The 26,535-nt window shown below is 41.8% G+C and overlaps 2 protein-coding genes across 5 annotated transcripts in view; one reads left to right on the forward strand and one right to left on the reverse strand.

Moving 5' to 3' along the window:
• BAZ2A (bromodomain adjacent to zinc finger domain 2A) overlaps positions 1 to 2,889 on the forward strand; it is a 30,090-nt gene extending 27,201 nt beyond the window's left edge. Inside the window, exon 29 of the mRNA XM_087814604.1 lies at positions 85 to 2,889. Coding sequence (XP_087670730.1) covers positions 85 to 250 — 166 coding nt within the window. The 3' untranslated portion in view covers positions 251 to 2,889. The remainder of the gene's footprint in view (positions 1 to 84) is intronic.
• A 4,856-nt stretch (positions 2,890 to 7,745) lies between these two features.
• RBMS2 (RNA binding motif single stranded interacting protein 2) overlaps positions 7,746 to 26,535 on the reverse strand; it is a 43,728-nt gene continuing 24,938 nt past the window's right edge. Inside the window, exons 3-14 of one of the 4 annotated variants that reach the window (XM_016224484.2) lie at positions 23,770 to 23,828; positions 22,609 to 22,700; positions 20,827 to 20,984; positions 16,268 to 16,347; positions 16,023 to 16,132; positions 15,656 to 15,702; positions 15,396 to 15,489; positions 10,065 to 10,142; positions 9,625 to 9,735; positions 8,725 to 8,805; positions 8,196 to 8,281; positions 7,746 to 8,087 (exon numbers count right to left, since the gene is read on the reverse strand). In XM_016224484.2, the coding sequence (XP_016079970.1) occupies positions 8,201 to 8,281; positions 8,725 to 8,805; positions 9,625 to 9,735; positions 10,065 to 10,142; positions 15,396 to 15,489; positions 15,656 to 15,702; positions 16,023 to 16,132; positions 16,268 to 16,347; positions 20,827 to 20,984; positions 22,609 to 22,700; positions 23,770 to 23,828 (991 nt within the window). In that variant the 3' untranslated portion in view covers positions 7,746 to 8,087; positions 8,196 to 8,200. Of the gene's footprint in view, positions 8,088 to 8,195; positions 8,282 to 8,724; positions 8,806 to 9,624; positions 9,736 to 10,064; positions 10,143 to 15,395; positions 15,490 to 15,655; positions 15,703 to 16,022; positions 16,133 to 16,267; positions 16,348 to 20,826; positions 20,985 to 22,608; positions 22,759 to 23,769; positions 23,829 to 26,535 lie in introns of all 4 variants that reach the window. The other 3 variants (XM_016224486.2, XM_016224485.2, XM_016224487.2) reach the window with 3 other exon arrangements.

A 26,535-nucleotide genomic window follows, 5' to 3' on the forward strand; every position in this document is an offset into this window, starting at 1 on the left:
TAAGTAGACATCAGCAACTTTCCTGGCTCCTCTGTTGCTACTGTTAACTCTACCAACTCACAGCTTGGCCTCACCCCTGCCCAGGTACACCAGCTCAGAGGAGTTTGCGGCTGATGCGCTCCTGGTCTTTGACAACTGCCAGACCTTCAATGAGGATGACTCTGAAGTGGGCAAGGCTGGGCACATCATGCGACGCTTCTTTGAAAGCCGCTGGGAAGAGTTTTATCAGGGAAAACAGGCCAATCTGTGAGGCAAGGGTGGTGGGGAGTCACCTGTGGCATCTCCCCCCACTCTCCAAACAAAAACCCCTGCCATTCTCACCTGCTGATGCTGCCCTAGGTCTTGACTCAAGTCTGAGATATATCTCTGATATTTGACTCTACCTTTGGCAGCACCCTACATCCTCTTATCCCTTACCCCTTCTCCCTTTCCTCCTCTTGCTCCTCAAATAAGAGGGGCAGAGATGAGGTCCTTCTGGACTGAAAGCCAAAAAAAGAAAGAAAAAAAATAATTTTTCCTTTGTTTTATTTCCTAATTAAAAGTGAGGTGGAGGAAAGAAGTCCCTACTTCCTCCCCCCAGCTTCCTCTCCTTCCCTGTACATGCCCCAGCATTCTGGGGCTATTTAACAATAGCAATAGTTCTAGTGAATGTGTGAAACCGAGAAACACTCTGTACTGTGTGTGGACCCGCAGTGACGGCCAGTAAAGTGGACTTAATTCCCAAGTGTGTCGAGCCGGACACCGGGCCCTGAACATGCTGCTTCCATGTTCAGTCCCTCCCCTGCTTCTCACTATCTCTCAATTTTTCTGTTCCCTCCCTTCCCCCCTTTCAGATTTTCTGTCATCCGATAATCTAAAACTATCGTGTACGGGTTCCTTCATCCTTTTCCAAATCTTTTTTCCTTCAAAGGAAAAAAAGTTCAGAGGTCCCTGTCTTTCTGTCCTCATCTGCCAATAGCTGTCCCCTCTATAATGTTGGATACTCCTCACATGCTGAGTTTCTAGCCTTTTCTGAAACTCAGTAGCTTAGAGAGGGCAGGGAGGCACCCTGGACCTTGGGCCTTGCAGCCTCCTTCCCCCACCTTTTACCCAAACCTCCCTCTTGGGAACTCCTCAGGGACAACTACTGCTGAGTTTGGGCGCACCCCAAGATGGAGGCCAGGTAGCAATCGACTAACCTGAGAGAGGTGTGTGTGAGTGTGTGTGTGTGTGTGTGTGTGTGAGAGAGAGAGAGGACGCTGTTAATTGTGCCCCAGTATTGTTTGAAGGCATCCATTCAGTTTCCCCAAGTATGTTTTTATTCCCACCTTTCCCATTGTTTCAAACCATCATATTTTTGTCTTTGGGAAACCACAGGAACAGTTTTTCTGGGTACAAGGCTGTGTCTTTCTTCTCTCTCCCAGTCATTTCTGTTCCAGCCTCTAAACTGTGCAATCTTTCAGCAGAAACTCACTCTCCTTTCAGTAGCTTTGAGTCTTAAGCTTTTGCAGGGAGAGGGGTAGAACTGGATTTTTCCTAACCCCATGAGCTTCTGTGGGTTTAGTTGTGCTTTCCTTCCCTTATCTACTCATACCCCAGGACCCCTTCCCCAGCAGCAGAGAACCTGGAGCGAGCACAAGAGTAGGGAGGAGGGGTTTTGGGTCCACCACTGCCCTACATGTGACTATGTACAAGTTAAGCCCCAACATGTGAGAGGAAAGCTGCTAACTCCCAGCTATAGCCATGCGCCCCTGGCCCCCTGCTTTCCTGTTCAGCAGAGCCACTCCCATCAGAAATTACGGGTACTTGCACTGGGGAGGTGGCTGCTGGCTGGCCCAAGCAGAGCGCTAAGGCACCCAAGAAATGTTCCATTTTAGGGGGGGTACCAGGTGAGGTGGAGCATTCTTTGTACTTCTGGCAGCACTGAATAGCCACTGGGGGGGGGGGGGGCAGTGTAGGTCCTGGGGCAGCCCTTTCTTATTCCTTTATGCCCCTTCTCCCCCATAGCCTATTTCTAAAGTCGCCTTTTCTGTCAGATAAACCTCAAAACTTTTAATTTTATTTGAGATTTTTTTTTTTGCTTTTAAATAAGAGGTGGATTGAAGAATATTTGAATTGACTTTATATTATGCATAAATATTTATATTTTATCTAAATAACTGCGCTGTAACAAACTTTGTGTTAGTCAAACATTTGGAACTGTTATAGTTGGGGCTCTTCTTTTTCCCCGTGGCAGTTTGCCCCTGGTGTAAAATGTACTAGAGTTTATTGTTGGAGGCAAGGTGGATAGGGGAGTGAAATCTCAGTTGTTCCTACTTTGTGTTCCTCTCCCAGCTCCATCTCTTTCCCTAGGGACCAGGCACTCGTAAGGTGGGGTGGAGTCCTAACCTCAGTTTGAAGTGTGGGGGCTGAGGGGGGGTGGGGTAGGGCATGATCAAAGGGGCCATTTCTCACTTTTCTTTCCTTATCTTCACTGCCCCTTGAGCTAGGTGGATTTTTTTCTCTTCTTGATAAATAAGAGTATTTGGTGGGGAAGGCAGGTTAAAAAAAAAAACACACACAAAAACCCACCCCCTACCCTTTTGTTTCCCTTCCCCCTATCAGTCTGGTAACAGGAAGAAACCACACCATCAACACCAACAAGTTTCCATGTTCCTTTTACATCAAAAGGGACTTGACTTTTTATATAACCAAATGTGGTGTTTTAGTGACTTTTTGATAATGTACAGTTTTTTGTGAATTTAAATTTATTTCTTTCTATATTTTTAGGACCAACCTCATTTTTAATAAGGTTAAAAAAAAAGAAAAAAAAGTCTAGAGAAAAAACTCCTGTTTTTGCCATGTGATGTTCCACAAGTGCAGCTGTAGAAAAGTGCTTGTCAGTTGAATAAAAACCACATTTGATAGAGATTCAAAAGACTCTGTGTGTTTATCTTCCCTTCCACACAGGTTCTCACACTTGCCTAAAGGAGAACACAGGGTGTTAGGGTGAGTATGACTGGTTTGGTGGAGATAGCAGGCAGGATCTTAATCTTCCAAGGTTGATTCCAAACCTCTAAGCTTGCCTTTCCTGTGCAGAATTTCTGCTCCTATTGATGGAAATGGGGTCTTAGTGTCTCTGGCCAAGGGGCTGGAGCAGCATGGGATTCAGTGTGCCTAGTTCCTGCTTTGTGAGACATGGCTTTGGCCTCCTAAGCTGCCACCTGTATTCCTGCAGTAGCAAATATGAGCCCATCACCAACTTCCCAGCTTCCACCCATGGATAAGACACCTGGAGGTAATGTTTGTGTTTTATTTGAAAGGTTGAAATGAGACAAAATGAAACTCGACCAAATTGTAGGGAAGGAACATGAGAGTACCAAGGGTCAGAAAAAGAATAATAAGCTAGGTGGGTGGAATTGGAATAGACATGGGAAGAGTATAAAACTAGAAGCCTCTGGATAAAGGAAAAAATGTACAAAATGTGCTTGAGTATAAATTAAACTTTTTTCCTGTCCAAGGTGATAAGTGCATACAAGCGTGCACTCACCACCCAAAAAGTACGTGTTGGGGGACAGGATACCAGTAATGGGGTGAGGACTTTCTTTACTCAGGCTGGAAAATCTTATTACCCTCCAGGCTAGAAGTTTTATTCTGGTGAACCTTCTAAACTAACTGGAATAACATGGAGAAGGAACTTCTATTCACAAATGCCTTGTTCAGTGCTTGCTTACCTTCTCAGCTATATGGCAGCCGCTGGCCTATCATCCTAAATTCTGAGCTCTGCTCCAATGTTGGTGTTCCTGGGAATGGCTCCCAAGTATTGGTTAATATCCTAGGCCAGGCTGTCATTACACAGTTTATCCCCCTGGCCTCCCACAGCAAGACCTAATTGAAGAGTTCCAGGGTGACCAGAAACAACCAAAGGAGTTTTTGCACTTGATCATGAACATTTCTAGCTCCCAGCTTCCTAACTCTCATGATGGGAAGAACAGAATAAAGGAAAAATGTAAACCAGGTGTTTATGCCCTTCCTCCTAAGAAAGGAAGGGGAAAAGCTGAGTAAATATGAAGGATCTGCTAATGCTCGGAAGGACTTAAAATACAGGTAAGCACAGAAATTGGCTTAAGAGGGAATTGGGAAGAATTGATATGATAAGGCATGAGATTTAAGACCTAGCCCTTACAGGTTGGCTTTTATAACACCCACCCTTTTTTTCTGAAGCTAGTCTATCAGGGCTGGGGACAAGTTTAGACCTGATTACCCATCCAAGTTTATTGCCCTTGGATAAGGTCAAAGTATCCTCATGAGTGCAATGCTGCTGCTCTCCCAGAAGGTGGAGCATGTGTGCAAGAACTGCAGTGACTCTTATTTCTTCTAGAAAACTATCTCTGTCCAGGATCCCTACAACATTCCATTCCAGCAAGGCCTCTAGCAGCACCTTTGTGCTGCAAAGTACCAACCCACATGTAGGCCCCCAAAGGGCTGACACTGAAGCATCAGGGAATGAGTGCTGCAGGCACCAAGGGGGGGAATGAGCTCACTGATCCATAAGCTGGAAAAGGAAGAAAAATGAAACTGGGCTGAAGTAGCCCAACCCAGGGATGGTCTATAGTGCAGCAAGGTCTAGTTTTCATCCTCAGTGCAAGTCAATGTCTTTCTACCATCCCCAGTTATTACTGACAAGGGCTATTGCTGCTTCTGAGCCATCAGGCTTCCAAGTCTGGGCAGCTCTTCAAATTCTTTGGTTAAAAAGTAACACTTCTCATCTTCATTTCCCACATCTTCCCTAACCTCTACCCATACTCTCCAAAAAGTCTTACCAGCCTGGGGTCTGTGTATCATCTCAGTATGAGAGGAACAGTAATAACACTGGCATGATATGGGACAGGCAAGCTCTGAGCCTAGTAAAGGACGGTATCATTTGAAGAAGGGACTTGAGAGTGCTCTATTTGACTAAAAACAAAAACACAGTACTAAAGTATTTTAAGAATGTTATGAGCATCTGTAATGAGTGGGGATGAGATTTGACATGCAGAGAAGCTATTATCTGGGCTCTACGAAGACAATTCAGAAACACTAGGCAGTAGTGTTTATAAAGAGCCCAGCCCTAGGCTGTGAGCTGCTTTTCCCCTACAATTCCCCTGCCACCACTAGGCTATTTCATGAGAGAAAAACTATCCCTCATTCCTCCCCTCTCCTTTATCCAATCACCCATGTTTGAACTGTTAGAAATGAACTAACAACTAGGAGAAAATATCATGAGGGTAACCCAAAAACACCAAGAAGAAATTCCACAGTGCCATTAACCACTACAAAAATAACTTCAGGCCTGGCCGGGCGTGGCTCAGCAGTTGAGCATTGACCTAGGACCCAGGCGATTGGGATTTGATTTCTGGTCAGGGCACATGCCCGGGTTGCGGGCTCGATCCCCAGGCAGGAGCTTGCAGGAGGCAGCCAATCAATGACTCTCATCATTGATGTTTCTATCTCTCCCTCTCCTTTCCTCTCTCAAATCAATAAAGATATATTTTAAAAATAACTTCAGGCTCCCCATCATTCCCATGCCTAACCAAACCTGCCCAAACCAGAAACATTCAACAGAATTCATGAAGTAGATTCACATGAAGGCACACAAAAGGTAATTTCAGAATTTAAAACAAAGTCACAGACATTTAAACTTTTTTTTAATACAGAGAATCAGGAGTTCTGGGAGGCAGAGGAGGGGCAGCAGTGACATCAATGGTTTCCACCTGTGGAAGGTCCCCACTGCACTGACACACATAGTAAGGCCCCTCCAAGCTACTATCAAATAAACAGGAATCTAGATTTTTTTTCTCTTTTTCCTCAAGGCTACTGACAAATCTACAGTGTACTTTCCTTAAGTAGGAAATGAGCTACCTGCCCAGCTAAACCCTTCTAGAAGGTTATTGAGCTTGGGGCTGTTTATTGGATGAACCCTTCCTGAGGTTGGAAGCACCACGAGAAATTAATAGTGGCAATTTTGTCCTTTACACTTTATATCCTATCCATTGTGTCGCCCCCCCCCCCATACACACACACACGCGCACACACACACACACACACACACACACGGGATGTACAAAAGGCCAGTCTAAGGGTAGGGGACATTTGGACTCCCAATTCTGGGGTGAGTGGAGGGGAAGGGAAGCTGTGCCCAATACAGCTTCCCCCCCCTAACATCATATCCTTCCTCTCCTGACAGCCAGCCTGCTGAACACCTGTTTCCATCCCCTGTCATCTGGCCTTCGCTCTGACTGTCTGGTGGAAAGGCACCTGACCTTGAAGTGAAGGGAGCAGAACTTTCAGTGTATAAGGGAAGGCCTGGAGAAGGTGGGTGCGGGACAGTATTTCCTAGGAGATGGGGGAAGGCTTTCTCCTCTGTCTCCATGTGTATAGAGTGAGGATTTGCAGGAGATGGGAGTTGAAGAGAAAATTTAGGCTTTTAAAAGGTACTCTTAAAAAAATAGAAGATTCCCGATATTATAAATAATGAGATGGGATTTATTGCCATTTTCTATCCTAGCTCCCTGTTGTCTTTCCACAAGAAGGAAAATTACTGGTTCCTGGCAAAGGGGCCCAAACACACCAGGGCAGGACAGTGACAGAGAGCTTTGTCCTTTCCCACCCCTGCACAGCACACACACCGAACAGTCCTTACACTTTGATCCTTATGTATGTGTGTGTGCATAACAGCACAAGCCTTTCGAGGGTATGCAGAGGTATCAAAGGTCAAAGCTTGAGGAAACTTAAAGGACCCCATTTCTGTCACTTTCAACTAGTTGCACTAGTATCAAAAGGCACTGTGTGTCCAGGGTTGGAGTGGAAACTTACCAAATCCTCTGATCAGGAGTCAGGGACAACACGTCTCCATCAAGGTTTCTCAGCCTTTGCACTACTGACATTTTGAGCCAGATAATTCTTTGCTGGGGGTGTTGGGGCTCTCCTGTGCACTGTAGTATGTTTAGCAGCATCCCTGGTCTCTAGCCACTAGATGCCAGTAGCACACAGCCCCCACCCACAGGCACCACAATAAAAAATGTCTCCAGGGAATGCAAAATGGTCTCTAGGGGACAAAACCATCTTTAAAACCACCAGTCTGGAGGTGAAGCAACTTCCACAGTGGGGAAGGAGCCTAAGTGGATTCAGCAAGGTCATAACTGCAAAGGCTCCCAGCACAGCAATGTGGGATGGGGAAGAGAGGGGCCCCTTAGACCCAGAGCAGATAAGAACCTCTAGGAAGCAGGAAAGCTGGTATTTTTGAAAAGCTATAGCTAGAGAAGACACTTCCTTAGAGGGTGTTGGCCTTGGCAGTGAGAAGAATTACTCAGAAGTCAGTTAAGTCTACCCTTCTATAACTTACAAGCAACGAAAATTCCATGTGAAAATTTCATTCAAAAGAGAAATTCACAAAATTAAAAAAAGGAAAAAGTTGAAATAGTCAAGTTCTGTTGTATGGAAAAGAGAAGAAAAATCTGGATGAGAGAAGGCAGGCATAAAATGAGTGAAGAAAAGATGGGATGTGTGAGTTAAGAGCTTTATAAAACAAAAATTTAAAACTGCATATTTTCTTAGACACACCAAAAAAAAGTCCGTAACTAAACTCAGTAAGAAGGGCCCACAGTAGGACTCCTTCAATGTTCTAGCACCACTCGTTCCTTTTTTCTTAAGAGAAGAAATAACAAAAATTTTTAAAAGCCTTCCCAAATAAGTTCAACACATCAAAGAAGTGCTTTTCATAAAGATCAGAAGCTCCAGGCACCATGTCTCTTTGGGGTAGGGGAAGAGTATATTGTAGTTAAAAAATATATATACAAAACATAAAACTTTCTTTGCAAAAGAAAGAAAAAAAGGTTTTTCGATATCCTTGAATGTAGCGCACACCAAAAGTGACAGTTCCCCCAGGCTCCATCAGGAATGGAGGAAGAGCAGAGGACAGGAGTGCAGAGATTTCTTTCTTAGGCCCAGGCCTGTGAAAAACGATGGCCAAGTGTTAGGTCTTAGCAGGGCCCACAGATGATCTGTATTCCTGGTTCACCCTCTGGAGTCTGGGAGCATCGGCATCTCCAAGAATTCATTTGTATTCAACAAAGACGGGGAGGGGAATCCTAAAGGAGGAATAAGCCGGAGAGGGCAGAGAGGGGGAATGACAAGCATGAGACCCTGTCTGACTTCAAGCTGCTCAGCACACCCTGCCCTCCGCATGTGATTCTTACCACTGTTACTTGTTGAAATGGAAAGAATAGACCCCATGGTCTGAGGGAGCATCCATAGTCACTTGATTTTGCTGGCCGCTGTTCTCCTGTAACCAGAGCCAAAGTAGGAGAGTCACCTTGTGCATCCTTACCTCACCTCCCACTAAAGCAGCCTAAATAAAACCCACCCAGAGTTGAGTACTTTCCCCAGCCTACCCACTCCCACACATCAGGGTTGGTGTGCACATGCACATGGCACAATGTGTCACACACACAGCATTACTTCCCCAACATTTAGAGCAGCCTATTTCTCTTCCCAAGAAACACTAGTAAATACAAGCTAGCATCCTGGTATTTACTACGTGGCCAAATGTCAGGAAGGGCCTCATTCAAGGACACAAACTAAGTCTTTCCTTCCTACATTCTTCACATGCCTACCAGCTATTTGTGAACATAGAATCAGCATCAGTGTGAGAGGAAGATCTTGAACGGAAAATCTGCCTCTGTTCATTTTCTTATCCTCAATCCAAAGAGATTACAAAGCTCTCACCTCAACTGAAACATTGGAAGAAGGCACAGGGGTGTACTGGGAGATGTAAGCTCCTTGCATAGCTGCAGCTGTTGGCATATACTGGAATGAAAAACATTAATAGGCTGAGAGCAGTGATTCTTGGCTACATTTAAAGCACCCTGGGAACGTTCCATCCCCAGAGAGTCTAATTTAATGGTCTAATTTTCTTTTTAAAAAATATGTTTTTATTGATTTGAGAGAAAGAGGAAGGAGAGAAAAAGAGAAACATTGATGTGAGAGAAACATTGATCGGTTGCCTCCCATCTGCACCCTGACTGGGACTGAACCCAAAACCTGGGCATGTGCCCTGACTGGGAATCAAACTGGCGACCCTCCTGTGCACGGGATGAAGCTCAACTGATCCACACCGGCCAGGGCTAACTGTCTAATTTAACTGCTTTTAAAAAGCACTTCAGGTGATTCTAAAGTACACTGGCTTAGAGAGACTTCTACATACATGACTTCCTTTTCTCCTCTCTCCTGTCTTCTGCTTTTCCTCAGTGCACTGCCTTCTCTGTCTTTAAGCCCTCCTGTGTAAATCAGAATGCAGCAGACCTACGAGAACCTAAAGAGCTTCGTCCATTCTTCTTGTTACTATTTTAACAAGGATTTCTAGGAAATGTGAATGACCTAGATAAACTACTATGTACATAGAAACCATTTGTTTAGTTTCATGAGTAGGAATCAGTTAAAAGGAGTGAGCTGGGGAGCAGAATTCCTGGCTCATGGATTATTATCTTTTTAGTTTACCTCTTATTCAGAGTGTGCCCTCAGGGACACTGAAGCAATTCTCATCATCGTTAAGTATTTATGCTAAAAAGTATTACACAGGTATTCCTTCCTCAGTAGGAATTTATAATCAGAAATATCCTGCTTTACCGTGCCCGTGGTGCTGAGTGAGAGGTGGCCCAGTTGCTGGGTAAGAGGTCCCATCATAGAGGCAGGCTGGAGAGAAATGGGGTGATCCATCCCTGGTGTCAAAACTGAACCCTAGAGGCAGCGACAAAGGTCAGGGTTAGTTGGCAGCATTCTGTGAGTCTGCCTGAAGCAGTGATTCATGGTTACCAGGAACATTTAAAAATCCTGGGAAATGAGAGGTGAGCAGCAACCCAGTTATGTAACAGGAATAGGCAGGCACTCTGCCCATCAGTCTGGAGGGATCCCTGCCTAATAGCAAACTCACAAAATTTAAGGTCATACACCTGCGTTACACAAGGGCCTGAGCCAGAACTCACACCCGCATCCCCTGTCATCAAATCCCAGTGTTCTTATTTACATTAAATTGCCTCTTTGGCTTTTGCCCACTTCTGAACACTCACTGAAGGCTGTATGAGGTATGACTGGTGGTGCATCCAAGACGGGTTAGGTACTTGTAGAGGAGATGTCTGAGTTACTCTCTAATGTAAGCAAAAATAAACAAACAAAAATGTTAATTACCTAGAAACTACTGTTTTGCCAATGATCTGACAATGTTCAGACAAACCCCCAAAAAGTTGGAGTGCCCATCAGAAAACAGAAACATTAATACAGAGAATAGACTGACAGCTGTCAGAGGGGAGGGGAGAGGGGGGCTTGGTGAAAAGGTGAAGGAAGGGATTAAGAAAAAAACAAACCCTGACACAGACAACAGTATGATGATTACCAGAGGGAAGGGGGGGGTAGGGGGGGTAAGGGGAGGATAACTGGTGATGAAGGAGGTCTGACTTGGGGTGGTGAACACAAAATACAATATACAGATTAGGTATATTATAGAATTGTACCCCTAAAGCCTATATAATTTTATTAACCAATGTCACCCCAATAAATCCATTAAATATATATACACACACAAATACATACACACACACACACACACACACACACACACACACTCTCTCTCTCTCTCTCTCTCTCTCTCTCTCTCTCTGCTTTGGCCCTGGCTGGATAGCTCAGTTGGTTAGAGCATTGTCCCTATACACCAAGGTTACAGGTTCAATCTCCGGTCACGGTATATACAAGATCAACCAATGAGTGCAAAAAAAATTTAAATATATATATACATATATAAAAGCTTTTAAAAAATGATAATAGAAATATTATGAATAAACTGTTTAAATAAAATTAGCAACTCTTACACTGCAACAAACAACCCAATTTAAAAATGGGCATCCCCGACGCTGAAACTCTAACAGCTTAACCTGTGTAGGGGTGCAGAATGGGTCACCCCAAGATGTGCCTCTGTGGTATACAGATGATTTTGAGTAAAGACAACTAAGACCCTACAAGAGAAACCTCTGCCCCTCTCTCCCTTTAACTACTTAGAACTTGAATTACAGGCCTTGCCCATAACCAGGAATTATCAGAGAGAACTTTTTTTGTCTCCTGATTGGGCTGGCCAAAAGACTAATTATTAAACACCTGCTCTTCTCATCCTGCAGTGACCCTCTGAAGCCCCAAAAGTGCCTTACCCCATCCTCGGCTCGGAATGCCACATACACCTCATTTTAATTCTCTGCCCCTGACCCTCTCATGCATGTGAAGGTTTGTCACTGATGTTGATGCTGCACCAGGGAAATCAGAACATAGCTGATACTATTGTATTTTTTATTAAAAAATAAACTAAATTAAATAGTGCTTGATTTTATATAAAATTGAAAAAATAAAATAAAGATAAAAATGGGCAAAGGATTTAAATAAGTATTTCTCTAAGAAGATATACAAATGGCCAATAAGCTCATGAAAGAGGTGCAAAATCATTAACCAAGAGGGAAATGCAAATCTAAAACACCTCACACCCACTAGGATGACTACAATTAAAAGGATAAAACAGTCCTGGCCAGTGTGGCTCAGTTGGTTGGAGCAGTGACTGTGGGTCACAGGTTCGATTCCTAGTCAGAGCACATGCCCAGGTTGCAGGCTTGACCCCCGGTCGGGGTGCATGCAGGAGGCAGCCGATTGGTGTTTTCCTCTCACATCGGTTTCTCTCTCTCTGTCCCTCCCCCTTCCTCTCTAAAATCAACAAATTAAAATCAATTTTTTTTAAAAAAGGACAGAATAGCAAGTGTTATATACTGCAAGTGGGAACATAAAATGTTCAGCAGCTTTGGAAAACAGTTTGGTGGTTCCTCAAAAAACAGTTACTGGGTAACCCAGCAATTCCACTCCTAGGTATATATTCAAGAAAAATGAAAACACATGTCCACACAAAAACTGTACACAAAGGTTCATGGCAGCATTATTCATAACAGCCCATAGGTGGAAACAACTCAAATGGCCATCAACTGATAAATGAGTAACAAAATGAAGTGTTATCCATACAATGGATATGACTCAGTCATAAATAGGAATGAAGTACTGATACATGCTACAGCATGGATAAACCTTGAAAACATGCTAACTGAAAGAAGCCAGGCACAAGTATATTGTATGCTTCCATTTATTACAAAGTGTCTAGAATAGGCAAATCTATAGACACAGAAAGTATATTAGTGGTTACCAGGGGCTAGAAGTAAGGAAGGATGGAGAATGACTCCTAATGGGTACAGAGTTTCTCTGAGGGGATGAAAATGTTCTGGAATTGGATAATGGTGATAGTTGTGTAACTGTAAATATACTAAAAACTACTGATTTGTACACTTTAAGAGGGTGAATTTTATGGTATGTGAATTATATCTCAACTTTAAAATGAAAAAAAAAAAAATTAGCAATGAGAAGTTAGAAATGCACCTTAATAAATAAGTACGGTTTATTCCATAAATGTAAGGGTTGGTCAAGAAACACATAAGTCAAAATTGAAGAAAAAAGCCATAGTATAATTCTAGATGCTGGAAAGACATTTGATAAAATTCAGCAGCCATTTATTTTTTTAAATCACAAAGGGACTAGAAAGAAACTAGTTACATATATTAAATATTATTACCAAAAACTAGCCGCTAACATTAACCTAAACAGAGTAATATTAAAACCATTGCAATTATAGTAACCTATCTTATAGTAAGGTTAAATAAATGCAATTAGATAAGAGCACAATTGGCATAAAATTTGAAAGGAAGAGAAACTATTATTTTGCACTGATGATATAACTGTATACCTAGAAAACCTAAGAGACTCAAGGAAAAAAATGCTAGTAGTAATAATAAGACTTGGTAAGTTAGCTGCATACTAAGTAGATGAACATAAATCAATAGCTTTTTCTCAGTGTATTAATAAGTGTATCTAGAAATGCTTATAAAATTATAGAACACAGGAATATATTTAAGAAGAAAAGCATAAGACCTACATACACAAAACGAAAATCTTATTCAGGGACATAAATAAGATCTAAAAACATGAAAAGGAATACCAAAGGGTGAAAAGGCTAGTACTTTAAAAAATGTTCTCTTAAACACATATATATATATATGTGATGTAATTCCAATTAAAATCCTCACAGATTTTTAAAAATTAGATAAAATGACCATAAACTTTATACAGAAGAATAAATGCAAAAAAAAAAGAGCTAAGTATGAAAAAGAGTAGATAAGATTTTGTCTTATCAAATATTAGTACATATTATAAAAGCCACTGTGATCAAATCAATATATTATTGGAAAAGGAACAAAAACAATGATCATTGGGAAAGAGTAAAGAATATAGAAATAAATTCCAGTATTTATTATGTGACAAAGGTGGCATTTCAATGCTAGGACAACTGGTTAACATTTTGAAAGAAAATATAATAGGACTCCTATTTTCTACCATGTACAAAAATTAATTCCTGATGATTACATATTTACATATAAAACAATGAAGTAAATCTTGGAGACTGTATGTACAATATAGGGACTAGGAAGATCTTTTGAATTTAGGCAAGAAATTCAAAAGTTATAAGTGAAGAAGCAAACATATTTGACTATATTCAGATTTTAAACTTTTATATGGCAAAAGCTGGTGATTTCCAGTGGATGGAAATCCTTGGACGAGCAGCACTAGCATCTGGGAACTTGTTAGAAATACAAAGTCTTGCCTCCCCATCTAGACTTACTGAGTCAGAAAGTGTTGGTGTGGTGTCCAGTAACCTAGGTTTAACAAGCTCTTCAAGTTATTCTGATGCACAGCTGAAGTTTGAGGATCACAAAGTCAATGACAAAAATTAAATTTGGAAAAAACCATTTGTAACAAAGATAACATTCAGAGGATCAATATTTATAATATACAAATAGTTTTTATAAGTTGATGAGAAAAGAACAATTAACCAAACAGAAAAATGGGCCAAACATATGAAGAACAATCAGAGAAGAGCAAATCAGGATATGACAAACATTTAAAAATGCTACAGCCAGGGAAGTGCATATTAAAGTCATAATGCACGTTACACCCATCAAGACAGGAAAAATTTTAAAAGAACAATGTCATCTATGGCTGGAGGGAAACAGGTACTCTCATGCACTGCTACTGGAAACATGAATTGAAACAGCCTTGGTGAAAAGCAATCTGGCAACATTTATAAAATTGAAAGTTCATAAATTCAAACTAGCAATCCTACTCCTCAGACTCCAGTCCCTAGAAATAAAAGTACTCATATATATATAGGATAGAGGCACAAGGATGTTTACTCACAAGGATGTTTACTGAAGCATTATTTCTAACAGAAAAACAGAGAAATCTAAGTGAATGACCTTCACTAGGGTATAGGTGAAGAATTCTGGTGTATCTCCAGCATGAAATATAATGCAACTATTAAAAAAGGAAATAATTAGAACAGAGATCTCAATATTAGCTGCATCAGAATCACCAAGAGGGCTTCTGAGAATCACTCAGATTGCTGGGACCCATCACCAGTTTCTAACTCAATAGATCTTGGAGTCCAAGAACTTGTGTTTCTAAAAATTCCCAGGTGGCCCGGCTGGGCGTGGCTCAGCGGTTGAGCATTGACCTAGGATCCAGGAGATCATGGTTTGATTCCCAGTCAGGACACATGCCTGGGTTGCAGGCTCGATCCCCAGTCAGGGGTGGTGGTGGTGGTGTGTGCATGCAGGAGGCAGCCAATCAATGATGACTCTCTCATCATTGATGTTTCTCTCTCTCCCTCTCCCTCTCCCTTCCTCTCTCTGAAATCAATAAAGATATACTTAAAAAACAATAAAATAAAATAAAATAAAATAAAATAAAATAAAATAAAATAAAATAAAATAAAATAAAATAAAATAAAATAAAATAAAATAAAATTAAAATTAAATAAAATAAAATAAAATAAAATAAAATAAAATAAAATAAAAATTCCCAGGTGATGCTGATACTGCTGGCCCAGGGACTACACTTTGAGAATCACTGGTTTAAGATACCGTTAAATGAGAAGAGTAAAGTATAAAAAATATATATAATATGGTGAATTTCTTTGTAAAATAAACAATGACTTCCAAAAACTATATACATATGTACATATGCACATGAAGAAAAATAGAAAATTAACATGGATTTACTTGTGGGGTAGCAGACAGACAGTAAGAGGATGCTCCTACACCAGTCTATATATATATGTAATGTGATCACATTATGCTTTCACATAAAGTTATTTGTGTAATATGTAAAAAGGAAAAACAAAACAACAACAAATAGTATCCACCTTATATTCCTTTACCTAAAACACAATGACAGGGAAAACCATCACACCTTTTTGGGCATGAACATACCTGATACGAAGATACAGGAGATGGAAGATACGGGGAGAGTGCAGACTGAGCAAGCATCCTGTTAGGGGTGATGTTATAAGGAGCTGGGTAAAACCTGCAGGGAGGAACCTCATCAGTAAGGTGTCACAGGAAATCAGAAAGGGCCCCCATTGATAGACACTGCCACTTCCCGCTAAGTGCTGTTCAAAAATCAAGATGAAACATCTTGGACACAGGTTGTTGTCATTTTCAGTTGACCTGATTATATGAAACACCCTTACCCATTCTGAAGAGCTGTAGTGGGATCATAGGTCAAGGCCATACCACCCTATAAAGAAAGAACATGGCGTTCATATTGTCAGCCCTTGGATTAGAGCAGAGCAAGCCCCAAATGTCAAGGGTGGAGATGTAACTGGTTCAGCTGATTAAAGCAAAGTCTGGACAAACTGTTCCACAGTTTTTCTGGCTGTGCAGGCTGCAAAATGCCACTCAGGACCCACACTGAATAGTATGTTAAGCAGCCAGCTTCTCTCAGTTACAAACTGTAGCTCTTAAGCTTGCCTCCTAAGCTCACAGAAATCAAGCCATGGTAATTTCCCTTCCATTTTAATATCCTTAGTACTCCTGTCTCCTCAGAGGTCCTCTTACCATGTCACCATTCCTTGGCCAGGCCCTTCCATTTTGCACAAATTTTCCTTGGTTCTGTCGTTTCTTTGGACCACCGTCAGCAAATTTGCAAAGCAACGGATCAGATGGGGCTACCAAGAGAGAAAGCAGACAGGTGGCTGAGTCCCACCTCACCTAGCCCACTCGCACTCATACAAAACTCCTCCAGAATCTTCACTGGAAGTAACCACCTGTGGCCCTCTCAGCCTGATTCCCAGATGCCTCACCTGGTACTCCAGGGGGTGTCTTAATATATTTTCCATTAAAGTGGGTGATGATGGCTTCACACTTCTCTGTGGACTCCATCCTGAGGAGCACAAGAGGGGTTAGGCTCTAGCTTCTCCAGGATCTGTGCTCTCCCTATATTCAAAAAGAATGCCCTAAGTTCCAAGCCCCACAAATGCTCTAAAACTTATGACTATAGAAACACAGAGTTTCCTCCACACAAATTCAAGTATCAATAAGAGGCAACCCCAGCTTCTAATGAAGGTTCTCTCAACTGGCTCCTGAAGGGGTCCTGAAAGGAATAAGGGAGGTCTTTAAGCTATGAACATGTATTCCAAAGAGGATACTGATGGAAGGGCCTAGTATAGTGTCTGGTTCATAAATAAGAATACAATAAATAGAGGCTGATACTATAACTTTTTTTTTATATAACTTTTTTTTAAATCATCACCCAAGGATATTTTTTCCATTGCTTTTCAGAGAGTGGAAGGAGGAGAGAGAGAGAGAAACATTGATGTGAGAGAGACCATTGATTGGCTTCCTCTTGCACGAGCCCCACTAGGGCCAGGGGGTGAGCCTACAACCGAGGTATGTGCCCTTGGCTGAAATCGAACCCAGGACCCTTCAGTCCACAGGCCAATGCTCTAACCACTGAGCAAAACTGACTAGGGTGATACTATTACTTTTTATTACAAAATTCCTAATGGAAATTGTGCCCTCATTCTGATAAAACTACACAAGCTAAGAATCTGCCAATATTTATATTTTTGCTTCTGGTTATTTATCAAGGTCTAATTAGCTACTTCACATCATTAAAATTTCATGAGTCTGTAGGAGGAAACAGTAATAAGACAGGGTTAGGGTTCATAGTGATAGAAAAAACAATGTTGGGAACCACTGAGTTAAAGTATCTTGTTGAGGAAAGAGGACTGTGTAAGGAATCAGAAAATCTAGGCTCTACCTCCTGTTCACTTCCCAAAGCTCTGTGAGTTAGGACATGCACCAAACCCTCTGGACACATTCCTCTTTTCCGCTTCAGAGAAAAGATCCATCTACCCTACAACACAGGATTGTATAGATCAAATAAGATAATCTATATAAATGTGTTCTAAAAGTTGTAAGAGTCCATATAAGATAAGATATGGTATCTTGCTCTCTTTCCATATTTATAGTAAGTCTCACTATATTTTCTATGCCAATAGCCAATAAAAATATAAACCATTCCTATGAAGGAAGGTCTCAACTGGAATGTTTTAGGGGAAACCACATTAGGTATCCTAGAGCAGAAGTCTTTAGTTGGGTTACTCCTATTCCTTAGTCTTTCCAAAAGGGTGAGCAGGCATAGACAGTTTCAAGAGAATCACTTCCAAAACCTCAGATTCTCCATAAACTCTTTCCCAGAACTGATCTGCCTGCGGGATTGGTCAAGATCACTAATGATCAAAGCTAAAGTACCCTCTCACAGTCACTCCTCTCAATTTACTTCACACTCATCCCAAAACTCAACACAAGGCAGTGATGACTGAGTTACAAATCTTTTTGTAAGTTAGATGCTCCCAATTCTTCCTTCCAACATAAGCTGGAGGACTCAGCACGTTGACAATTGACACAATAAAAAAATCAGTTTTGATGATAGATTACCCTGGTTCTTGACAAATGATTCAAAAGGAATTCAAAGAATTCCTACTTTAACAAAACTGCTTCCATTCCTGCCCTGGTTGGTGTGGCTCAGTTGGTTTGGCGTTGTCCTGTGCATCAAAAGGCTGCCTGCCGATTCCAGATCACGGATCACGGCACATGCCCAGGTTGTGGGCGTGGTCTCCAGGAGGGGGTGTACAGGAGGCAGCCAATTGATGTTTCTCTCTCACATTGATGTTTTTCTCTCTTCCCCCTCCCTCCATTCCACTCTTTCAGAAAAGCAATGGAAAAAAAAATATCCTCAGGTGAAGATTAACAACAACAACAAAATTTTTTAGAAAGAAAGAAGAAAAAAAAAGCCTTATGTATTTTCAAAATGGATGATTCTGTATATCAAATTGCTATGACATTTAGATCTCATTTGGATACACTGAAAAATGATATGAAATTTTGATTTAAAATATCCATGTTTATAATTTGCCAGAAATCATACTTAGCAAGAACCTAATATATCAAGGAAATTTGTAGTTATTAATGTAGAAAAATGGAAGAGATTTCATAGTTTTTCAAGTCTTTAAAGCCACAGTTCCCAAACTGGGCTCTGAGACACCCTGGGCCATTGTGGTATATTTGCAGAAACACAGCAAGGAACACTTTAACTTTCTGAAGAAAACACAGCAACATCTGTTGGATGCTGTGTGGACAACTAACTCCAAATAGTTCACCATTTCAGCAACAGATCACCCTGCAATCCTTTTGATAACATATTTTTGCAAAGCTGGTTTTCCAATTGTTGCTATGACAAAAGCAAGTACCATTAAGAAAAACAATGTATAACAGGAAATGAGAATGTACTGTCCAATCTGACTCCAAGGTTTGACAAGTTGTTTAGTCTCCAACAGGTACATATCCCATTAGTAAGTATAGTCATTTAAGGATGAAATAAAAGTATTGTATCTCACCTAGGATCCAGGAGACTGCGCTTTGATTCCTGGTTGGGGCACATGCCCAGGTTGCGGGCTCGATCCCCAGTCGGGGACGTGCAGGAGGCAGCCAGTCAATAACTCTCTCATCATTGATGTTTCTATCTCTCTCTTTCCCTCTCACTTCCTCTCTCTGAAATCAATAAAGATTTATTTTTTTAAAAAAAGTATTTTATCTCTCTCTTTTTGTGTGTGTGTGTTAATCCTCACCTGAGGATATTTTTTTCTATTGCTTTTCAGAGAGAGTGGAAGGGAGGAAGGAACAGGGAGAGAGAGAGAAATATCAATGTGAGAGAGACACATCAACTGGTTGCCTCTCACATGTGCCCCGACTGGTGCACTGGCCGCTGCTCTAACCACTGAACCACACCAGTCAGGACAAAAAATATTTTCTCTTTCAATATATTTTCTCAAATAGCTATAAAATTGCTAAGATATGAACACTTTTTGAGTTGTTTAGACCATTAAATTACTTAATAAATTGAACTGTTAAGTGGGTGTGTTTTTTGGTCTTAGGAAAAAAATTAATAATACAATTGCAGTGCCATGACCTGAAACAGGTTGGGAACCTCCGCTTTCAGAGAGTATGGGAGCAAAAATGTTTGATGACCACAAGGCTAGGAACTTCTTTAGTTATACTTGGCATTGCCAGCAGGTGGTACTACCAAGAGTGAATTGGCTAGAGAAGCCCGATTCCTCTTTCCTGTTGGGGGTGTGAAGGAGGCAGCCGATCAATGACGACTCTCTTATCATTGATGTTTCTATCTCTCTCTCTCCCTCTCCCTTCCTCTCTCTGAAATCAATAAAGATACATTTTTTTAAAAAACTAAAAGAACAAAAAACCAGAATCTCCTTTCAAACAAAATCTTAAGATAAATGAAAGCAGAACAACTTCTTAAGTGGGACAGGGGGAGCTGACGCTCTACAACAATGACACCTAAGCTCAGACGAGGGCACCCTGGAGAACTCTGCAGCTCTAGGGAACACCTTAAGAAAGTCACTCAGGTAAATCAATCTCCACAAAGTCAACCAAGACTCATAAAGGTCTAATATCACATGGACAGTTAATGGCAGAGTTGGTTCTACAATCTCAGTCTCTCAACGAATCTAAAAGGTAGACCAAATCTTCCACTTCATTCTAAGTGATCTTGAAGCCAGAAGTATTAGGGCTCTGCTTCTACCACCCATTCCTGTGACATCTTGAACAAATCACTTCATATTGGGAACCTTGGTTTCCTTATCTATAAAATGGAGAATTAATACTTCACAGGGTTGTAGTAATTATTAAATGAGATAATAGGATGAGAAACTACTCAGTAAACTATAAGAAGATACATTATTTTATTCTGGTTGGGTCTAAATCAAAGGAACAAAGGCTAGAGTAGCAGGAAGTAGTAGGGAAAGTATAAAGATTTCGGGGCAAATGGATTTGTGAGTATTGTGGCCTATAATTAAATGAACTTTTGATTTACTGTCAAGTACATTAGTTCAAGTACAAAAGTTCATTTAAATCAAAAGTTCATTTAATTTTAGCCAATAGTTTGGTCCCTTATGGGGGGGGAGGGCAAAGATTTTTTTCCCCTAACCTTCTAAGTGACATTCTTTGTTGTTGTTGTTAATCCTCACCCGAGGATACTTTTCAATCGAGAATATTTGTCCCATTGATATTTTTAGAGAGAGTGGAAGGGGGGAGAAGAGAGAGAGAAACACAGAGAGAGAAACACTGATGTGAGAGAGGCACATTGATCGGCTGCCTCCTGCACATCCCCTGACTGGGGCTAGGGATCGAACCTGCAACCCAGGTACATGCCCTTGATGGGGAATGGAACCTGCAGCTCTTTGGTGCTCAGGCCGACATTCTAACCACTGAGCAACACCATCCAGGGCCTAAGTGACATTCTTTTTTAAACTCATCATTTCCCATTCTTAGCATCCCTCACCTTGCAAAGCCAACCCCTCTGCTGGTCCCACTGGTGTCTCGAAGGATTCGAGTGGAGATAACCTGGCCAAAGGGCTTCAGCATTCCCTCCAGTTCTTGCTCATCCATTGACAGTGGGAGGTTTGATATGTATAAATTTGTGGGGTCCTGCTCCTGTTGCTATGGAAATAAAGGAGAGAAAATGAAGCTCATATCTCGTATCCCTCTCCCATTACTAGCCTTCATCCACAAAATGACATCTCAGACAAAGAGAATTTTTTTTTTTTAATATGTCTTTATTGATTTCAGAGAGAGGAAGAGAGAGGGAGAGAGAGAGAAACATCAATGATGAGAAAGTCAGTGATTGGCTGCCTCCTGCAGGCCACATACTGAACGCCCCATACTGGGGAATGGGCATGTGCCCTGACTGGGAATCGAACTGTGATCTCCTGGATCATAGGTAATACTCAACCACTGAGCCACACTGGCCAGGCTAAACAAAGAGAATCTTAAGTATTTGTAACAAACACCTAATCTCACTACTGTGGATTGTACATTGAGTCCAGGCCAAAAAAAAAAAAAAGCAGATTTAATGTTACTAGTACTGTACAAGTAATTGATAAAGTTTTGGCTGTCTCTTTAAGAGCCCGGCAGAGCAGCACTCCCCCCTCGCTCCAGCAGCCTGTCCCAGAGGCTGGATTCTCTTGGACTGCCTTGTTCCCTGGCTGGATTGTTTTGAGTAATCCTCCCTCCCCCCCTCTTCCGGCCACAGCAGACTCTGAGTGGGAATGCCTGTTCACTCCCTGATGGAGGGAAAGCAGGAAGAGGGGAGAGAGGGGAGAAGGGGAAAGGGAAGGCAATGTGCTGGGGGCTGCACTAAGGGGCACATGTACAGCTCACTGGGTCACCAGGGAGCATGGAAAGCTCTAGTCTCATAGGAACTCTGCAGATTCCTGAACTCCACTGTCAGGCTTTTCTACAGAAAGAAGAGGCGGGAGAGCCCTTCCAATGGTCAGATCATATACAATGGCTATAACTTCCCATAGCTGTATTTTTAAGAATTTAAGCAGTCACTCTGCCTTAGACTGTGCGTCACCAGCAACCTTAATCCCTCTTCTGCCTTTCCCTTCAGGACTTCCATTTTCTTTAATTATAGAAAAGGTGGTTGGCAGACCTGCCTCATTAGCTCTACGCAGTGTTCACAACAACTTCAGAAAGGCAAAAGGGCAATCCCACGTAAGAGATCAAGGGAGAAAAAAGCCTCTAGATTCCTAATAGTTTAGATGAAAATAAAAGCTCAAGACAGATCTGAAAAGGAGGAACAGCTTCCTTCCCTCTCCCCCACACTCCCAACACATAACCACCCCACCCCCAGGGAACAGCGTTGGGAGGTGGAGAGCATTGTTGTGAACTTCTGAGATACACAACTGACTTTTTCAGAGAATGTTCAAAACTACCACAAGCTGTCTGGTAGGGAAGTGATGGGCCAGGGTGGGAATGGGGAAACAGCAGGAGGAAGGGGAGAAGTCTCTGGACCCGACCCTCTTGCCTGCTTATATTTGATGAAAGGAAAAGAGTTGACAGAGCTACCTGCTACAGATGTTGAATACTATCTTTCTCTAGCAGCCAAGGGGTGCTAAATGGGTCCCTAGCCCAGACCATCTTTGGCCAGATATAGTAAAAAATCACTGCAGGTAGCCTTTGCCCATCAACTTCTTGGTTCTTAAACCCTCTGGGAACCCTGGAACTGGATCTTGTTGCTAACCACAAGCCCTTAGGGGACGAGACATGGCAGTACCCTTACCTTTGCCATCTGTGCCTGGACACCACTGGCTTTCAGTGCTGTTACAGCCTTCTGTGCAGCTGAAGGACTGTCAAAGTCCACAAAGCCATAGCCTGGAACGGAAACAGCATCACTGGGAGGTGGGAGTATAAGGGAGGTAGGAGGCTCAGGCTTTTCAGGAGACAGAGGAAGAGTTGTGATCCATGTAATAGAAGTGGTAGAGAGGAAGAGAAATTAAGAGGTTTCAGGGGATTATCCATGTGCTTCTCAGACCCTGTGAGATCTGATCTACTTTAAAGCTAAGAATGCCAAGGGCAATAAGGTCCTTGTGGTGTCGTTGCCTTCCTCCCTCCCTCTTGAAAAATCTGAGGCTTCAGGAACTAGGCTCTTCTAATAATCTACAGCATCCCCTCCTCTTCTAAAAAAAACCCTTCCTCTTTTCCAGCCACACAGCAGAAATGCTAGGCATGTAGGGAATATAGCCTCTTCATGCAGATAACCAGCCACCTGCTGGAAGAAATCCTTCCCCACTCCAACCTACACCCTTTTCCCCTCCTTCAACTCTTACATCTCTACCTAAAACTGCTCAAAACCCCAACAAAACTATTAATTCTCACAAAATAATACCTATTAAGTCATCGCACCCCCACCCCCACTACCAGAAAGCATTTACAATGCTTTGCTAAGGAGAACTAATCTCACCTACCCATATCCACCATCCAATCCAGGGAAACATGAGGTCCAAAGTAAGCCCAAGGGACTCTAAGACTCTTTGTGCAGACTTCTAGCCTTGAGTCCCCAAAAGAGGATTTGCAGCTCTAGCTACCTGGTCCTCAAAGAATCTAAATATCTGCTAGTCTTAAAACATTTGTATTGATTGACTGATTTTTAGGGGGGGGGAGAAACATCGATTTGGTGTTCTCCTTACCTATGTATTCATTGGTTGACTCTTGTATGATGTGCCTGACAAGGAATCAAACCCACAACCTTGGCCTGTCAGAACGGATGCTCTAACCAACTGAGTTACCTGGCCAGGGCTCTGTTAGTCTTTTAAACCTGAAAATCTCTGAGATTTCTCTCTGGCCTTGGGTCCTAGGAACTTTAAGCGGTAAATGGCAGAGATAAGGGAGGGGCTCCCTCACAGCTGCTCTCCATCACCACCAAGGATAGCTGTTTTCTCACCTTTGCATTTGTTTGTGGTCTTGTCCAGTATGGCCTTAGTGGAGACAATCTTGCCATATCTAAGGGAGAAGAAAACATAAAGTGATAATCTAGGGGCAGGGATATAAAAAAGGACCGAGAATGAAACATCTGGTGAATCCTTGTTCTTTCTCCACTCCCACTAGGACAACTTATCCTACCCAAACCTTAATAAAAACAAAGAAGAGATGAATTTAAAATGTCACACTTATATAAACCTAATCCCCAAAGGTGCCTACAAGAAACAAGGTAACTGTAGTCTAACACATTTCTCTGGTCTTCTCCAACTAAGACTCAGATACTAGTTGGAAAGAGACCACTATCTTTTCAGGAAAGAAGCTTAGCAACATACACATAGCAGAATGTGTAAAGACACAGCTCAGGCTGGAATTCCTTGAGGACTAAAAATAATCCCTGATATTAGTTATCTTCTTTAGGACAAACACCATTCCTCCTATGAAAAACTGATAGACATTTCTCTTCTCTGACATCCGATTCCCTACCCCTCTGTTGGCCCCCTGATTGAACATCAACCTGAACCAAATTCCTTTTGTTCAAATCCTGGTTCTGCCACTTTGTAGCTATGTGTGATCTTGGGCAAGTCATTTAACCTATCTGTGCCTCAGTCTCACCATCTGTAAAATAGAAATAGGATTGTTGGGAATATGAAATGAGTTCATGAATATAAAGCACTAATGTCTACCACATGGTAAACACTTAAAAAAAATTCTTAACTGCTCTCATTGTTATTATATTCAAGTGACCTCAAATTTAATCTACTGCAAATGGCTCTCTCTCATGCTTTACTGTATTATAAAACTTCTATTTCTCATTGTCAAGATTTGAATGTGTCAGGAGGGGAGTGGGCACAAGACCAGGTGCAACACCAGTATCAAAAAAATTATTCAAAACTTGACAATAAGGCAAAATGAGGATTGCATATTCTTTCATTGTCATTCTGGAGAATTGTCTAAAAGGCCCATTCGCGGTATATTTAATTATCTAACCAGTTGTTTCTTTGTTTCACTTATTATTTACTACTGATCAGGGCCCAGACTTTGTAAAGATACATATTAACTTACAGATTTTTATCTAGTAGAAATGCAAATAATTTCTGTCCAGTAGAAAAGATAATCCCAAAGGTTACTGTTTTATTGTTCATTAGGACATGAACCAGTTTTGTATGTAATGTAGCAATCTTATCCCAACATTCTTTTTTCAGTGCCTATAAATACCCAGTCCCTCAAATGTTCTTTGAACTCATTTACCATCCTGCTGGCCCCTCATTAATGAGTAGAATAAATCTTTGGCATATGTTCACCTATATTTGTATGACAGTCATGTTTTTCAACTTCTTTAAAATCATACTTTGGCAGCAGAGTCATGTGGAGTTCCCCAAACCTGAGCAGTGGAGTGTCACAGGTCAGGGATTATATTAGCAGTGTTCCACTACAAAAAAGTCTCTACATTCCATTTTAGAACGGTGAAAATTTTAAAGAGACAGAATAGATATCACAAACAAAGTTAGAAGTACAAGATTTAACTAAAAACATTTAGTAGGGACTGAATTTAAGACCAATATCCCAAAGAAGCATTTTTTCCCTACCATTCTTCTCATCCCTAAAGATTGTAGGATGATTGATGTATTTGTTTTCCTCCTTGGCGACCTCTCACTGACTTTTTTAGTGGGGCTTCTGTGACTCAATGGATTAGAAAGAATAAGCTAAGCAATGCCATGGAGGCTGGGAAAAGAACACATTAAAATGGGGGGTGGGGGAGATGTGGTGATCCTAGCTCTTTAGGACTACATACTTGGATTCTTTCCCAAATTTAGGCAAACGAGGAGCTGCAGAGACTAGGCCAGAGGACACACATGCTGCTATCCCTATCAAGGCCCCAGGGTGGAGCTTGCTGTGGTCTGAGCAGGCTGAGACTTTGAGCTCAGAATTTCCACGGCAGCTGGCAACAGCTGAGTTGCTCGCTGCTGCTGCTGCTGCTGCTGCTGCTGCTGCTTCCTCCTCAAAAGGAGCCCCTCCAGGAGAACCGGGAGTTCCAGTCCCAGGCTCCATGCCTCTTCTTCCCACCCACTAGGGCTCAGGATCCAGCAACTTTTACTTCCCCTACACCCCTGAGAGAGTCAACTGGGACAAAGGCAGGAAGTCCTTCTACGCATAGGAAACTCCCTTCCTAGAAAGGTTTAACTCCCAGCTCAAAAGCATCCATGAGGGTTCTACTCACCTGCTCTCCTCAGCTTCCCTTTCATCATAACTCATCTAGCACCTGTGCTCTCCCTGCTTCATTCCCACTTCTCCAGTCTCCTTTTGGACTCCTTATTTCCATCCTACATGCTGACCCTATTTCCATCCCTTCAGACACAGCAAAAGGTAAGGCAACTGTTGGAAAGGGCAAAATGAATGTCTAAAAGTATGGTGAAGTAGAACTGAGTTTTCCTTTGTCTTGTGGAGTAAGAGGATTTTTGTAGAACAATACATCTAGAACAAGAAACACATGGTGCAGAATGAAGGGATTAGACTGATATGGTACTCTTTTCCCTCATAAATCAACATTTCTACCAATTTCCTGTACCCCAAAACATTACTAGTCCTAGGCGAAGTGCCATTTAAATACTTTTCTAGCAAGGTAATCTGAGTTAAAGGAACCAGTTTTATTTTATTTTATATTTTTAATATATTTCTATTGATTTCAGAGAGAGGAAGGAAGAGGGAGAGAGAGATAGAAACATCAATA

This window comes from Miniopterus natalensis, chromosome 2 (genome assembly GCF_054644295.1).
Source record: "Miniopterus natalensis isolate mMinNat1 chromosome 2, mMinNat1.hap1, whole genome shotgun sequence".
NCBI lineage: Eukaryota > Metazoa > Chordata > Mammalia > Chiroptera > Miniopteridae > Miniopterus > Miniopterus natalensis.